The following is a 14,227-nucleotide window of genomic DNA, read 5'->3' on the forward strand; positions in this document are numbered from 1 at the left end:
TATTAAAATTTGGCGTACCATTTTTTCATGCCTGCATCAAATGGAAAATATCCAGAGGTCTTGTCCTTCAGCGTGACATATTTGTTATCTAAGAAACCTTTGTAATCCAGTGGGTTTGTGGGGGTCAGTTACATTAAGGAGCTCTTTTTATCTTTATATTTTAACACAAATAGGAAATTATTAATCCTCTTTTTTCTTTGTCTTTGGTTTGCCTCTCCAGCTGAAAAGTACCATGCAACACATCAATCTCCAGATCAACCATGACACCAAAGAGTAAGTCCTCCTGTAGCTAACATACATTTCAATCTGTTTCTCCACTCTCATACTTACACTGGCCCACAGCAGATGTAATGTTTCCACTTTATTTTCTCATGGCACTCATTGACATTTTGTGCTGAAATGTCACCATTTAGTCTGATTTTAGTGTCCTGGAACAAGGACAGGGGGTAGCTGGGGAGAGAAATTGTGTTAACAGCAGGTTTTTCATTTTGTCAATGACTTTAGTCACAAGTTTTCAAATTATAGCTTCGGACCAGTGGGAAACTTTCTGTTTAGGTTTTAGAGGTGAATGAAAGAAGAAAGTAGAGCTCTCTTGAGGCAATTAGCTCATATTCTCAGGAACTTCAGCTGCACAAAAGCACTGTCTGCAGTAATTATTTTCACTAATTGCCTGCTCAAGCTCGGATGTTACTTTGCATTTGTCATAAAATAGGAAATGCCATCTGCGGTGTTTAGAAACTTTGAAAGAATAGTTTTTACACTTCCAGTTTGGAAGACGTCAAACTGGGACTTTGCTGACAGAAATTGGTAGTTGAAACTGCTTTGTCAGGGTAAAGCATTTATAGATAAATTATATAATAAAGAATTATATTACTAGCAAAATAACTCATTAATGAGGAGAAAATGAGATTATACGCAGAAAAAATGGTTCAGGGGCCGAAAAATCTGAGAGTCAAGATGAGAAATGCAGCGATGAACATGAGAAATTGTGATGAATTCCAATTTTCTATTATAATTAGAAGTACTCGTTCCATTAACGATGGATTATCGATGAACAACTTGAAAATAATGCAATACAAAACTCCATGAATGGGTTAAATTACAGTTACATTTAGCGGTCGTTCAATTTAATTCAGATTAATAGTGAAAACACTCCCAAACATGATCAAATATGCACATAATTATGTCCATGTATGGGTTTTTAAGTAGGATTTCAACCCCTGAATGGTTTATAGAGCTAAATATGCATTGGTTTTACTGCGGTGCAGTTTGCCTTTAGGGCCAATAGGTTCATCAGAGGAGGTTGTGATTTAACATGTGAATGGACTCAACACATTTCACATTGAATTATTATTGTTTCACACCTGATCACCAGTGTATACGCCTCCTTTTCCACCTGTGATTTCCTGACTATCTATAACTTCATGGGAGAAAGCAGACTAGGATTTGTGGCTGAATTGGAGTATTTGAGTAATCTGTCGATGACTACTGACCATGGTGGCGAGAGAGAAAATGTTCAGATGGTTTTAGAAGAGCAGTCAGAAGAAGGATGACATAGGTGAGTAGAGGACAAAAGGAGACAGAATGAGAGACAGCATAGGAGAAATGAGGAAAGAGGGAGTCATAGCACTGGAGACAGAGATGGCATAGACTGACAGCCGTCCTCCCCAGTCTGACATCTACAGTTATACCACAGAGAGAGCAGCGTGAATACTGAAACAGCAGCCAATGCGGAAGGAGGGATGGAGGAAGTTAGAGTCGAGAGGGAGGAGAGAGAGAGGGAAGGGTGATGCTTAGAGATGCTGTTTTGTCTGTAAACTTGAAATCTGATGCCAGAGAAAGCATCAGCGTTTCACTGGCTGACATTTTGAGCTAAACTTGACACAATCGCCATGGCTGATTTTTCTTGGGCTTTTCCTTCAACAGAGACACACGCACACAAATGGGAACACCTTGGACTGCACTTGCTGCAATTAAAGATCCTAAAAAAGCTCGTTCAGCATTAAAGAATGTAAATACAGGTACAGATGAAGCAGTGACAGCCGTCAAGCCCTTGGTTTTTTTCTTTTTCCTCTGTCTGTCTCGTGCTGATTATCCAGGGCTCTAAAATGCCATTGAAAATACATTAAATGTTAAGCTCTATGCCACCTTTTAGTATCTCTTGTGCTATGAACTGAACCCTCATCAGGCACATGTGCTCTATAGGGGGAACAGTTACACTTCAGAGAGTTGTGGTTGTTAACCCTTAGAGTACTGACTTCGCACCTTTCCAGTCTATCAGGCCTATGGGATTTAAAGGTGACATGTTTTTTTTTGTGTATAAGTGTAGGTGTGAGACAAAGGAAAAGGAAAAAGAGAAAGACAGTCACCAGCCGACCGTTCTTGCAAATAAATTTTGAGTAATCTTGTTTTTGTTCAGCTCTGAAAACCAAAAACAGCAGAAATAAAAGCATCCTGATAAAAATCTAACTTTTGAAAGCCAAGAATAAAAAAAACAGGAGGAAAACAAGACTGACAGACAGGCATGGTGCCTCTGTGTGTGTGTGTGTGTGTGTGTGTGTGTGTGTGTGTGTGTGTGTGTGTGTGTGTGTGTGTGTGTGTGTGTGTGTGTGTGTGTGTGTTTTTAGCTTTGGGTTTGGCCCAAGCTCTCTCCGGTCTGTCTGCATTTCCATTAGACAAGCATTCTGGTCTGTTACAGCCCAGAGGATTTGAATGGCACTGGCTCAGGGTAATGGGAACATGGGGATGCAAATTGGCAGGGTGTTTTTTTTTTTTTTTTTTTTACTTCCAGTTCCATCATCAGTAGCAGAAACACTGCTTTTATATTACCTCGAATATTTCCTCTACATCATGTCTATATTTGCATATTCTCACACTGACTACTGTTTAGAAGGTGGTGTTTCCCCCGGAGGTCTGATAGTAGAAAATGAATATTGATGTTGAAATCCGTGCACACAGATAGACCTGCACACTTTGCAGGAAAAACACAGGTGTGACTAATAATATTCATGATGCAGCCATTAATAATATTCTTATTAACCCATTGCTTTTCCTGCTATTTTAATTACATTTCATTGTGGCTATATTAAATGGTTCCCATCAGCATCTGACCTTCAGAAAAAAGTATGGAAAAATTAAAAGTACCCCATGGAGTTTTTGACCTCTAGTGGTGCTTTTGTCAACAGTCCTCTACAGCTCTGTATCACGCTGTATTTGCTAATTCACGCCCAGTTTTGGATCGGAAGAAGATAGGAAAGTGTTTTCAGGTAGCTGTTTCCTCAGTTTGTAATGTAATTGAGAAATGGCAGTTAACGGGAACAGTGGAGGTCAAGTTGACGTCTGGAAGACCAAGAAAACTCTCAGAGAGAACTGCTCAAAGGAGTGTTAGAGAGGCAAATCAAAACAACCGTTTAACTGCGAAAGACCTTCAGGAAGATTTAGCAGACTCTGGAGTGGTGGTGCACTGTTCTACTGTGCAGCAACACCTGTATGGAAGAGTCATCAGAAGAAAAAATTTCCTGTGTCATCACCACAAAATTCAGCCTCAGATGTTTGCAAAGGAACATCTAAACAAATCTGATGCATTTTGGAAACAAGTCCTGTGGACTGATGAAGTTAAAATAGAATTTTCTGGCCACAATGAGCAAAGGTATGTTTGGAGAAAGAAGGGTGTAGAATTTAATTTTAAAAAGAACACCTCTCCAACTGTTAAGCACAGGGATGAATCGATTATGCTTGGAGCTTGTGTTGCAGCCAGTGGCACAGGGAACATTTCACTGGGAGAAGAAAGAATGGATTCAATGAAATACTAGCAAATTCTAAAAAAGCTGAAGATAAAAAGAGGACGGCTTCTACAACAGGATAATGATCCTATACACTCCTCAAAGTCCACAATGGACTACCTAAAGAGGCACAAGCTGAAGGTTTTGTCATGGACCTCAAAGTCCCCTGACTTAAACATCATTGAAAATCCGTGGATATACCTCAAAAGAACAGTGCAAGCAAGACGGCCCAAGAATCTCACAGAACTAGAAGCCTTTAGCAAAGAAGAATGGGTGAAAATCCCTCAAACGAAAACTGACTCTTAGCTGCTATAAAAAGCATTTACAAGCTGTGATACTTTCCAAAGGGGGAGTTATTAAGTACTGACCATGCAGGGTGCCCAAACTTTGTTTCGGGCCCTTTTCCTTTTTTGTTATTTTGAAACTGTAAAAGATGGAAATAAAAAAGTAATCTCGCTTAAAATATTAAAGAAATGTTTCATCTTTAACTTCATGCCTTTTGGAAATCAGGTCATCTTTTCCTCGCTTAACTATTCACAGTAACATAAATTTTGACCAGGCCTGCCCAAACGTTTTCATGCCACTGTACACTGCTTTAAACACTGCTTAGTAAAATAGTGTTTAAATGCGTTACAGTATTTGCACGGCTCCTCTGTTATTGCACAAATTAATGTCCAAACAATCCTCCTGACCTTTACTTTATCTACATATGTACTATAAAATTATCAGACTTAAAAACACCCTAATGGGCATGGTGGTTATGTGATACCTAAACTCCTTTCTTCCAAGTAGTCCACAAACTTAAAAGGAAATCAAAACAGGATTGCTAAGTTTTCCCCTGGGAACCATTAGCATGGTTCATAATTAGGCCACTTGTGAGATAGCTTGGCAGAAACATCCCTTAATATTAGAAAGCATCAGTGTACAAGAACCATTAAAGAAAGTCCAAAACTTTTTTTGTATGTCTTTGCTTATTTTTTCTGTCCCAACACAGGAGACCAGACACAGTAAAACAGAAGAACGCCTTCCCACCAAACTTCATCCACTCTCTGGACTCCACACACATGATGCTGACTGCTCTCCATTGCTACAGGTATCATTTAACACACTGCACTTATTAAATAAATATCTTGAACATCTCAAATAAAACACAGATATACTCCTTTTATCTCCTGTTGCCTATCCAGAGTCATTTTTCTGAAGGCGGTTTGTAATATGCTTCTTAGATTGACTCTCCATGTGTCCATGACCTCAAATGGCTTTGAGAAAGGAACCCTCTGCTCTTAAATACAGTTATCACCTCAGATAGGTGTTGTTTGATATGCTTCGTTATATAAACTCATTTCACAGAATTGGCCTCTTGACAGGTGTGATCATTCATGATGGAACACACAGTGACTTTGAATGAATGTAGGCTATGGTTTTAGCAATTTTATTGCCTCTTTAATACAGTTCTGTACACGTTTTTCAAAGTCTAACTATTCTCAGTGTCAGTGTCTACTCTTTCTTAAATCTTCTCCCCTCTGATTTCAATCCCAGTGCCGGTCTGACATTCGTGTCAGTTCACGACTGTTTCTGGACCCACGCCTTCACTGTGGACACCATGAACAAGGTATCAAATTACAGTACAACCTTTTTTTTACTCCCACCTGTCCAGATTTTTTCACCATTCCTCGTCCTCATCATCCTTCCACTGCTGTTTCCATCCTGTCTGATCATATATCATTGGGGGTTTGTGTCATCTTCTTATTGCTGATTAATTGAAGCGAAAGGTTATGTTGCACACGTGAGTCTGTTTATCTGATCGCGGCTTGTCTTCAGTTTATTTTTGGAACAGGAGAATGATTGTATGTGTTTTAAAGCACTGAGCACATAGCTTGTTTTAGCGTTTTTTCCAGTGGATGCTGATGATAAAAATAATTTGTTTAGCATCGCCAGTGCTAAGGTAAAACAATCTTTATACCTTCACTGCTTCACAGATTTACAGGCTGCTGACTGCAGGTAGCACCATCAGAAAGAGCCTGTTGTGCCGAATAAATGACTGTCTTCCCCTGTCTCCTGAAATTAGCTTGTCAACAGGCCCAGACTGAGACACAGCGTAGAATAAAATGGACCGAATTACCATAAAGCCCCAGTTTTCTGTAGAGGTAGCTTAAGAGCACAGTTTCAGAGGAGTTACAACCAATTAAGCAGTTCCCTCTCAGTACATTTATTCTCTCTCATATTCTCTTGATGTGTGAGTGTACACCTTCCTCATTACACAGGTAATTGAACACAGCGGCAGAGGGAGGGGGTATTAAACATGTTAGTCAACACCCAAGCACATGAAGCAGGGTCTTATTTTAGTGGCAACTGATCCTTCCTTCATCTTTCATCCAACCACAAAGGTACTGGGTGGAAAATGTTCAAACTCCCAAGAAGAAAAACTCCCTGTTATTTGTACTGATATGGTCAGTGTCCTGGATTTTAATATGGTTTTGCACAGAAGCTGGTGAGGGAGAGACATCTGATTTAAGGTAAGACAGCCCAGAATGGTTCTGTGCTCGTAACCGGTGCTGCCCAGGGATCTATCCACAGTTAATTTCTCACTACCTGCAGAGCTGACTTCATGTAGTCTTGGTTAGTGTTATCCCTGCTATTAGAGCTGCCAGATGTGCTGCATACAAGTTTACCTCTAAAAAGTAATTTCACTGTTTTTTCAGCAAGTTTCTGTATTTCTAAATACTCAATGTCCATATACTGTATAAGTTTTTCTTACAGTTTGGCAACATTGTTTCTAACCCCTGCTGAGTGCTCATCCTTGTATGTTTGTAAATGGGAAACCTATCTATATCATAGGAATGATCCTGATAACGTGTGGCCGGTGCAAAAAATAATAGTACTTTTCTTTCCCAGGACAGTTATAGTGTTTTATGTTTCTCCTTTTTCTGTCCCCCTTATCCCTCTCCTTCCCACCTCCATCCATCTTTTAGCTGGTCACCAGGCTAGGATAGTGGTCGGTCATGTGATCGGACCAGAGTAACTCAGAGTGCATACACTTTTCTCTGCCTGTTCCTCCCCCTGTCAGGTCTGTCGGGAGCAGTTCGTCGCCCTGCACAGCCAGCCAATCCTTCAAGAGCTGTCCAACTTCCTGCTACAGAAATACTGCACTGGGGTCCCGTGAGTTAACACACCTGCACGCAGGAACACGTTTGATTGCGCACACTCAAACACACACAGGCACACACAAGTCTTAGGAGCAACACTGTGGTTGTTGTGATCAGTTTTATGATGAAAGAAATAGGTATACCTGTCGTTATTTCATAGAATCTGTTATTCAGGGACAAATTATTATTGTCACACAGTGTCTATGTTTTAACAAAATATAATATAAAATATTATATAATAGTAAATGTTAATATCTTTTCCACTTTGTTACCCCCATCTGCAATCTGGCCCTCTTTTGCTGTTTGAATTGTTCTTACACAAACCATCATTGCCATCAGTCTTTGTCTGTGTATTTATGCTGCACTGTGTGATCTTTATGGACTTTTATGGCACAGACCATCGCTATCATACACTGAACAAGCGACATTATACAACAGTCTAAACAGAATGTACACGCACATAAGAGGCTATAAGATTGTAAAAGTTGTAGTAGCGTGCCAGAGTTGTTCCTCCAGTTGTCTGGGACATTAAATATAAAAGGATTTTTTTCCCCTTCTCTCCATGTATCTGTCTTACTGGCCTCAGGCTGGGTCATGCTCATCGTCTAACTGTGTTTTTCTCTCTTTGGGATAATTGGACTCCTTCTCTACAACCTTTACTCCACAGCAGCCCTCGTCCTCCAGAATATCTTTGGACTGCTAAAATATTCTAGCTTGCTTCACTTGTCACAATATGAAACTAAACAGATTTTTACCATCAGTACCATTTTTTTTCAAGTTAAGTTTCAAGTTAATGTCCCGCCTCAACTCAAAAATGTGTTTTGCATTTTTTTATTTCACTTGAATGTTTAACCTTCACTGAGCAGAATGATGTATGTGCAGAGTTTGACGCACTTCACCTGCTGAACGGGGAAACTTTCTTTGTGCTCACCTTAAATCTCAGTTTAAGACGTGTATGTACGAGCAGAATTATGTGATTTTGCACCAATTGTGGTCCACTATATAACTTAGACAAGTGTCATATGGAAACTTGAAACATCCAGCACACAAACACTGAGAATGGAGAATGGAGTGAAGTAAGAGACATCTTGGGTTCAGTAGTTAAACTTTTAAAAACAAAAAGTATTTGCATATTCATAGATTCTGGATTTAATAAGGTCATTCATAAGGTAGTTATTAAATATGCGCTAATTAATAACAAAGTAATTCAACTTTTTTGTAGAAAAAGAACATCAATCACAAATCCCTATTCAACACGGAGTATTTTTATGTGTCTTAAAACATGTCTAGAAAAAGACGAGAGTTAATTCTATCAATAGATGCCACCTCAACCACACCACATTCCAAGTACTAATTATTTATTAAAACCTGCTAGTTCAAAGGCAACTGCACGTATGGGACCGGCTGTTTGATCTGAAAACAACTCGTATGGAACCTTAACAACTCTCAATGTGACATCCAGGTGTGAACAGCTTGCTGAAGTTGGAATACCTAGTGCCACAAGTCAGCAGAACTGATGAAGCCACTTGAATGGGGGCTAAAACTTATGTGAAAGCCCACTTCGCTTAGACTTAGTGCTTCTATAGACACACAAACATAGTCTTCTGAAAGTTACTAAAGTCTTAACTTTTCATTCTCCCCCTTTTTGGCAGGACTGAGGCCAAGAACAAGAAGTACCAGGAATACAGGAGGCTGATGCTGCTGCTGGCCAAAGTGCCCCAGACAGGTCAGTCTGTGTGTAGCTGTCTGCCTCCCAAACACCTCGCCTAACTTAAGATGGGGTATTGTTCGAGAGTGTCAACGTATAGGTCACTGTTTTGTTCCTAATTGGCTTTTAGAGGGCTTGTATATCTTGAGGCTCTGTTTGAGGTGAGCAATAGGCCTGTCCGATAGGACTGCTGTTGAACTGGGTTCTTGCACAATGCTGGACTTTCTATCCTGTTTTATAACTATAAAGAGTCCGGTCTAGACCTAAACTATATCAAAAGTGCGCTGAGATAACCCCTGTTATGATTGGCGCTATATAAATAAGATTTAATTGAATTGAATTTTATAAATGGTCCCTATCATTTGTGTTTTGTGATTTTTGGCACAGGAACCAACACAGCACAACAACATACATGGGTTGTTGTTGTTGTTGTTGTTGCCTGTTGTCTGTACATTTATCCCACTGTATGTGGTTGTTTGTGTAGCTGCCTGTGTTGACCAGATTGCTGATTCAAACAGGAAAAGCCATTGAGTTTGGCGAAAATTTAATTTTTAGATTACGTGATGAGTTTTGGATTCATTTCTGCCTGCGTGGCCAATAGCAGGCCCAGATTCACCCATTTTCCTTTGATGCCACTGCGAGTGCCCGTCTATTGTCCACAGTGAAGGTACTGTACAGAGGCAGCGTTTCTCTCTCTGTCAGTCAGGTGGATGGAGGCTTTGCTGTTATGTAACCCCTCGCTCCATCTCCATCTGTAAACTTACTGACAGCTGCTGTGGATAAATTGATTACTATTAATTTTGTCCCTCCTCTGCATAATCAGCTTATGTGGTCAGGTGTGTTCCTGAGGGGGGTGGGGGTGTGTGTGTGTGTGTGTGTGTGTGTGTGTGTGTGTGTGTGTGTGTGTGTGTGTGTGTGTGTGTGTGTGTGTGTGTGTGTGTGTGTGTGTGTTCGTTCCTGTATGCCCACTGTATTTAATGCTCAATATGAGACCCACAGGATCTATGCTAAAATCCATTATAATCTTCACTATGAAGGATCCCGAACTTATTATTAAGGTGAATCAGGTTTCAGTGTGTTATCCAGTAGGAGATCAGGTGAATTAGGTGCATTTATGACCGTAGACCTGAGGGGGAGGATTCTGGAGAGGATATTGAATAACTTAATAATAGATAGTAAACACTTTAAGTTATTTGGTGTGCACATGCCGTTCCTCTGTTAAAGCTAAACACTGACATTTTACTTTGATTTCAGGCAATACAACAAAGGCTGCACATTTTTTAAGACTCAAGGCAGTTCTCAAGCGGTCAAGAAGCATGACTTTTCATTAGTACAGTATGTGCCATCATTTGGTACACAGTGCAGGATATTATGTCATTATGGTAATAATCTGTCTGTTACCACGATGACATAATATTCTTTCACAAATGACAGTAACTTTAGAAAAATGCAATCAGAAAGTAAACTAAATAAATAAATTTTATCGAGTAGACTCAAGTTTGGAGCTTCTTGCAGCAAGGATAAGCATATTAATGAGCGAAAACAGTTTAAAGCAATTTGTGACAAGTACCAAGACATATATTTATTGGTTAGTAACTATATTAGCTTAACGACTGATGTCAATGTTTTCTGGCTACAGCAAGTTTTTGCCTTCTTAACTTTTTTATGGCCTTTCCTCAATAATTCACGCTGCAGCTCCTGCTAGTGTAAGCAGCTGTCAGAGAGGCTAGGACCACACCGAGGCAAAGCAAGGATTGCAGGAAAAGGCCCCATCCAGAGCTAAAATTAGTACTCAAATGGTGTATTAAAGTCCATAGAAAAAATTTACTGGTGCCCAGTAAAACCAAAACGTTGTATCTAATTTAAAAATAAAAGTACCTGAGTTTGACCCACTTACAAAACAACTTCTCTCTTTCATGAAGATTGTTACTCTGTCCTTGGACCTGACTCAGGATCCCTCAGAACAAACAACATCCTGCCTGGGATGAAAATTCTAAGCAAATTCCTTCATTGATCATTAACCACATTAAGGAGAAATAATAGATTAATCACTGTTCAAGTTGTTCAAATTTATTATGTATCAGAATATCAAACACAGTGAGTTGTGCCATCTTATTCTCAACGGGTTCCAAAGCTTATAAGCTTACAAAATGCATCCTCTTCCTCAATAACAGATAATTACAAATGGGATACCATCTAGGTATGGCATTGTCAGTTGGTTAGTCGGTCCACCACTTTGGTCCAGACTAGGGCTGGAACCGATGATTATAACATTATCAGTTAATCTTCAGATTATTTTGTTGATGAACTCAGTAATCATTTAGTTTATGAAATGTAAAAGTAGTGAAAAATGCCCACCACAACTTCTTCAAAATATTTGTTTTGTTTATTAGTCCAAAACTGAAACATTTTTATATACTGTCATAAGATATATGACAAAAACAAGCAGCAAATCTGCATGTCTGAGAAGCTGGAACCAGCAAATGTCTTGCATTTTTGCATTTGAAATGACTGAAATGATTAATCTACTATCAAAATAGTAGACAGTTAATTTTCTTTCGATCCAGAAATGGTAATTATTACAGATCTAGTCCAGACTGAAAGATTTCAAAAACATTTGGATGGAGTGCCCTGAAATTTTGTACAGACATTCAGAAGAATCCTGCTGACTATGGTGATCCTCTGCCATTTCCTCTAGCCCCACCATGAGGTTGACTTTTTTTTTTTTTTTTTTTTTTTGGGCTTTAGTGAAATTTTTTTTACAACTGTTGGATTGCCATGAAAATTCGCACGCATGTTCATTTTCTCCGCAGGATGAATCTTAATAAATTTGGTGATTCTCTACTTTCATGTAGTGCCATCTTCAGGTCAAAATGTCAGTTCATCCAATAAATACCCCACAAAAAAACTGATGATATTCCCATCAGCTTCAGTTGTACTTTCTGTTAAGTGCTGATCAGCAAATGTTACCATGCTACAACGCTAAAGGTAAACGTTATACCTACCTAGCATCAGCATGTTAGCATCATTATTCTGAGCATGATAGCATGCCCACATTAGCATTTAGCTCAAAGCACCATTCCTAAATACAGTGTCAGAGAGCTGCTAGCATAATATATTCTTGACCAACCAAATTTTAACAGTGATTCCAATGAATTGTGGATATACATTGATTAATTATTGAACATGTGACATTACAACCTACCTTAAAGGTGTACTTCCAGGTGTAGCCTGACAGTGTGAGTATTAGGGATAAAGCAGGGAAGTGAGAATGTTGCTGATCTCGGCACCATTATTTTTATTATAGAAGAGTCCCAATCATTCTGTTTTTTACAGTGTTTTCTGTCTGTGTGGTTTTCTTCCCAAATTCCGATAGTAGATTTGTCAGTGTACCTATCTTGTAATAGTATATGATCATTTTAAATTCTGTGTATGTGTTTATGTTAAAAGCTGCTGTATGTGTGTAACTACTATCCACAGACTTAAACCTTCCCCAAAACTTTGCCTCTTACATCTCCAGGTGATTTTGACCTCCAGCAGGTGAAAGAATCCACTTATTTCTTCAGCTGAGAAGCTCGTGAGGGCAAACCAGCGGAGGAAGATGAATGGAATTGACAGAGTACAGCGGGGAGGCTGTGGGCCCTGGGGTCTCAACCGGGTTTTGTCTCCCTCAGACATCAGCACATTGATCCAGTTACGCCCTGCCTGCTTCCTGGTCCACGGGCTGGTTGGAGCTGCTGGAGGCGTTCACACACAGTGAACCTGCCTGATTAACTGACTAGTGGATGGAAGAGATGGTGGGATACTCATCCAGGCAAAAGATGAGCGAAGCAGCACCGCTGCATAATGGATGCTTAGGTCATATTCAGTGTATATGTGGATGTGTGCTGTGTTTATGAGCCATACTGGCTGAATTACATGTGACCTGTCAACCTCTCCATCACTCAGCAACACTTCTGCTGCTCAATAAGACTAAACAAAAACTTTCTACTTACAAACTGTAATTGCCAGTGATTGGTGGTTTTTGTATGTGTGGTGTGTGTGTGTGCGCGCGTGTGTGTGAATGCGTGCACACTTTCATGCTGTGCAGACCTCCAGAGGGCGCCGACCACCTTATCATCGATCCCATCATTTACTGTATGGAAGGAAGCTCTCTGACATAATGTTCAAACATTTCAACTTTTTCTGAAGAAATTTGAAGAACAGATGTTTGAGGGGGAATGAAAGATTTTCTTTACTGAAATTGGGGATATGGGACTCTGAGAGAAAGAGAGATGTGGAGGGATGAGTCAAGTGGGCTCTAAAATAGCATCGTGCCCCACTGTACTCTTGATTCTTACCTTCTTGGAGTGACTAAGCACTTGGCAGTTGCCCTAAAATAAATATGTTCCTCAAAATGCCTCCTTATTTATTTGATGGTTCAAAGAAATAGCTGGTATTCTTAGTATGCTTAAATAGGATGAACGAGACTGCACGTTATTTAGTTATATCTGCATATTTCAATCCTATTGTTGAATCTTGAGATGAAGGTCTCCTTTTAGAGGCACCACAAAGGGTTTGCAGGCTTCACTAATCAACTCAGATCTTATTTTTTCTGGGCCATTGCTGCATCTAGAAGTAAAAATAGCAGAAGTGCTATCTGATCATTGCTGGAAATGTTACAGCAGTTTCAGACAAAAGGTGCCATTGATGTTCAAAGGCAAATGTAGGCTCAGCCAAACAAAGCTGGCTGAGTGACAATGTAATGAAATGGAGATAATCTTCGACGGGGCATAAATAGTGTGCTGATTAGACTGTAGGTTTTCAGATGATTTTCATGGCAACATGCACATGCAAATGCTCTTCCTATCATATGACACACATGAGATGTGACTTGTGAATTTGATCAATATTTTTGTAAAAATGAGCTTTCACCTTAATGACATGATTTTAAAGTGAAATCTTCTTTGAACATTGTTTTTCTTGATCGATGTGCTCTCTGTGAGAACCGGCCATTACTATAGCAAAATTAGACGTAAATTCTCACACGCTGAATACAAATGAGAAGTTTGAGTTTGAAGGGTTTGGTTTCTCACCTGATTAGCGTTGATAATATAACCCCATTTTCATTTCTTGTTTTCAAACGTTTCAAATATAAGCAGACCTTTAATGGCACCAGAAAGCAACAATAATTTGTATGTTGTTGTTTTATAGTTAGAACGGAAAAGTTTGACATTTTTATAATACGCTTATTTGCTTTCTTACAAAGAGTAATTTAAGAAGATATCTCATATCTTTACGCTAAATATGCAGCCTGAGGCTGCAAATTTTAGCTGAGATTTGCATAAGCACTGGAAGCACGGAGAAATAGCTCTATCCAAAGGTAACAAAATCTGCTTACCAGAACCTTTAAAGCTTATGAATTAACATTTTATATTTTGTCTGTATAATTTTAATAAAAACTGGTTTAAGGGGGGGTTATGTGCAGAACTATTTCTTGGATGGGCACAGTAGCTTCCATGGCCATAGCTGGATTTTGTCTCCAGGATAGCTGTTATACTGTTTCCAATCTTTAAACAGTGGTCACACCGCAAAGTAATATTCTCTTGTCC

General features: G+C 39.4%; 1 protein-coding gene across 1 annotated transcript in view; it reads left to right on the top strand.

Annotated features, from left to right (window-relative positions):
* The window catches only part of polrmt (polymerase (RNA) mitochondrial (DNA directed)), a 47,044-nt gene extending 34,023 nt beyond the window's left edge, over window positions 1-13,021 (top strand). The window contains exons 16-21 of the mRNA XM_040129518.1: window positions 221-273; window positions 4,777-4,875; window positions 5,322-5,394; window positions 6,850-6,941; window positions 8,581-8,654; window positions 12,157-13,021. Coding sequence (XP_039985452.1) covers window positions 221-273; window positions 4,777-4,875; window positions 5,322-5,394; window positions 6,850-6,941; window positions 8,581-8,654; window positions 12,157-12,206 — 441 coding nt within the window. The 3' untranslated portion in view covers window positions 12,207-13,021. The remainder of the gene's footprint in view (window positions 1-220; window positions 274-4,776; window positions 4,876-5,321; window positions 5,395-6,849; window positions 6,942-8,580; window positions 8,655-12,156) is intronic.
* The last annotated feature ends 1,206 nt before the right edge of the window (window positions 13,022-14,227 follow it).

This window comes from Xiphias gladius, chromosome 6, assembly GCF_016859285.1.
Source record: "Xiphias gladius isolate SHS-SW01 ecotype Sanya breed wild chromosome 6, ASM1685928v1, whole genome shotgun sequence".
NCBI lineage: Eukaryota > Metazoa > Chordata > Actinopteri > Istiophoriformes > Xiphiidae > Xiphias > Xiphias gladius.